This window comes from Emiliania huxleyi (assembly GCF_000372725.1).
Source record: "Emiliania huxleyi CCMP1516 unplaced genomic scaffold EMIHUscaffold_9, whole genome shotgun sequence".
NCBI lineage: Eukaryota > Haptophyta > Isochrysidales > Noelaerhabdaceae > Emiliania > Emiliania huxleyi.
The window spans coordinates 780,252-783,098 of NW_005195301.1; the positions used below are offsets into that span (position 1 = coordinate 780,252).

Genomic DNA, 2,847 nt, shown 5'->3' on the forward strand with positions numbered 1-2,847 from the left:
CACACCACCACCACCACCACCACCACCACCACCACCACCACCACACACACCACCACCACCACCACCACTACCACCACCACCGCCACCACCGCCACCACCACCACCACCGCCACCACCGCCACCACCACCACCACCACCACCACCACCACCACCGCCACCACCGCCACCACCACCACCACCACCACCACCACCACCACCACCGCCACCGCCGCCACCACCACCACCACCACCACCACCGCCACCACCGCCACCACCACCACCACCGCCACCGCCGCCACCACCACCACCACCACCACCACCGCCACCACCACCACCCGAATACGCACTTCTGAGTCAACTAAGGAGAAGAGCTCTCTCTCCCCGAGGCGCGAGCTCACTTTTCATAACTGGCCCGAGTCAACTACGGGCAAGAGCTCTCTTCCGCTTTGTCGCACGCTCAGGGCCCACCCAATTAAGTAATTCTGAGTCAACTTGAGAAGCCCCCCCCCCCCCCCCCCAGTGAGTATTGGACACACACACACGATTGATTGATGGGGAGGCGAAACACAGTCCGACCCCCCCCCCCCTCTCCTCCCCTCCCCCACACCCCAAAGAAGTCGTTCTGCGTCAACATCAGAAGAGAGCTCTGTCGCACGCTCATCAGGACCTTTCTCTCTCCGACGCCTCCGCGCGGCGAGACACGCTCGCGGCGTTCGCGCGGACCACCGGCATGGGTTGTTTCGCGCGGACCACCGGCGGCTCTCGCGCGGACCCCGGCCGCAGTGGCAGGGCGGCCGCCAGCAGCCTCTCGGCCGTCGCGGCTCTCGGCCCGCTGCCGTGGGCTGCACCGCCGCCGTCGATGGCGCCGCCGCCGCTGCGCGCCGCGTCTGGCGACGCGCTCTGCGCGCCCCCCACGCTCCCGCCCTCCCTCGGGATCGGCTCCGGAGGCGGTGGCGGCGGGAGAAGCGGCTATCCCGGCAGCTATGGCGGCGGCAGCTATGGCGGCGGCAGCTATGGCGGGAGCGGCTATGGCGGGAGCGGCTCTGGCGGCGGCGGGATCGGCCCTGGCTTTGGCCCCGGCAGCAGCAGCGGCAGCTTCGGCGCCTGCCCGGCGCTATTCCCGCCCCCGCCCGCGCCTCCGCAGCCGCCGCTCCCCCTTCTTCCCTTTGAGGCGTGGCTCTCTACGGGCGGCGGCGCCGGCGTCGGCGCCGGCGTCGGGGGCGGCGTCGGGGGCGGCGTCGGGGGCGACTGCGGCTACGGTGGCGGCGGCACGGGCGGCGGCAAGGGCGGTTGCGGCGGCGGTGGCGCGTCCTACAGCGGCGCAGGCAGCGGAGGCCCTGGCGGCTATGGCGGGGGCTCCGGCGGGGGGCGAGGCTGCGGCAGCCGTGGTGGCGACGCGGGGCTCGGCGGCGGCGGAGGCTGCGGTGGCAACGGGTGGGAGGTGCGTCCGTGGGAAGGGAGAGTCTCGACGGGGGAGGATGGTTGCTCCACGTGCACTTCTAGGCTTGCACATTGAATGCCGCGCCGGTTCCCGCCTGTCCGGGAATCGGAGATGCGGGCGCTGCCTGGCCCATGCCCTACTACCACCTCGTGTGTGTGTGGAGAAGTTGACTTCGCCTCACCGTACCTCACCGTAGTGTCTAGAAGGGGGATGGTTGCTCCACGTGCACCGGGCCTTCACACATTGAATGCCGTGTCGGTTCCCGCCTGTCTGGGCCGTGTGTGTGAAGAAGCTGGCCTCACCTCGCCTCACCGTAGGTGCGCGCTGGCGATTGGACGTGCCCCGGGTGCGGACTCAACGTCTTCGGATGGAAGCACGCTTGCTTCAAGTGCAGCACGCCCAAGCCTGGCGGCGGCGGCGGCGGCGCAGCAGTCAGACGCGGAGGCGGCGGCGGCGGCGGAGGCGGCAGCTGCGGCGGTGGCGGTGGCAGCTTGGGAGGATGGGGCGCCAGCAGCCGTGTCGGCGGAGGAGGTGACGGTCACGGTGGCGGAGGAGGAGGCGGCTGGGGTGGCGGAGGAGGAGGCGGCTGGGGTGGCGGCGGAGGAGGCGGCTGCGGAGGCGGTGGAGGAGCCGGCTGGGGAGGCGGTGGAGGCGGAGGCTGCGATGGCGGCGGGCGCAGCGCGAGTGGGCGCGGCTGGGGAGGCGCAGGTGCTGCATGGCACGTGCGTGGTTGGGGCGGGAGCGGTGGCGGCGATGGAGGTGGTGGCGGCGGCGGCGGTGGCGACAGCGGCGGCGGCGGCGACGACGACGGAGGCGGAGGCGGCGGCGGAGGAGGAGGCGGCGGCGATGGCGGCGGAGGAGGAGGAGGCGGCGGAGGGAGCGGTAGCAGCGGGCATGGCAGCTGGAGCAGAGGCCGTCCGCCAGGTTGTTGCGCGTCTGCACACTGCGCGCCTGCCGCGGCCGGAACCGGATCGGCGAGAGACGTCGCCGCCCCCGCCGCCGCTCCCGCTGGCGCGGCGTCCGACGGAGCCTATTCTCCCGGCCGCGAGGGCTCAGAGTACTCTCCCGGCGGCGAGGGCTCAGAGGGCGCCTACTCTCCCGGCGCCGAGGAGCTGGAGGGGGAGCTGGAGGCTTCGGCCGCTCCCCCTGCGACGTGCCCGGCGGCCGGCGCTGTCGCTGCGTCGTTGGCGGCGGAGGAGGCCGCTGCCGCACCTGCCGCTTCTGCCGCTGCTCACGCCGATCTGGAGGGCGCCTACTCGCCAGGAGCCGAGTCGGAGGGCGCGTACAGCCCGGGTGCCGAGGAGGAGGAGGCGGGGGAGGCTTTGGCCGCTCCCGCCGGCACGGAGGGGCTTGGCGCTGCCGCGGGTGACATCGCTGAGTCGCCCGCCGCCGAGTCGGACGGAGCGTACTCGCCGGGCGCAGACTAG

At 72.9% G+C, this 2,847-nt stretch overlaps 1 protein-coding gene across 1 annotated transcript in view; it reads left to right on the forward strand.

The window, feature by feature from the left end:
• The window catches only part of EMIHUDRAFT_199104 (hypothetical protein), a gene marked incomplete at both ends in the record, with an annotated part of 8,127 nt that extends 5,280 nt beyond the window's left edge, over nucleotides 1–2,847 (forward strand). The window contains one exon of the mRNA XM_005757772.1: nucleotides 2,470–2,847. Within this exon, the coding sequence (XP_005757829.1) occupies nucleotides 2,470–2,847 (378 nt within the window). The remainder of the gene's footprint in view (nucleotides 1–2,469) is intronic.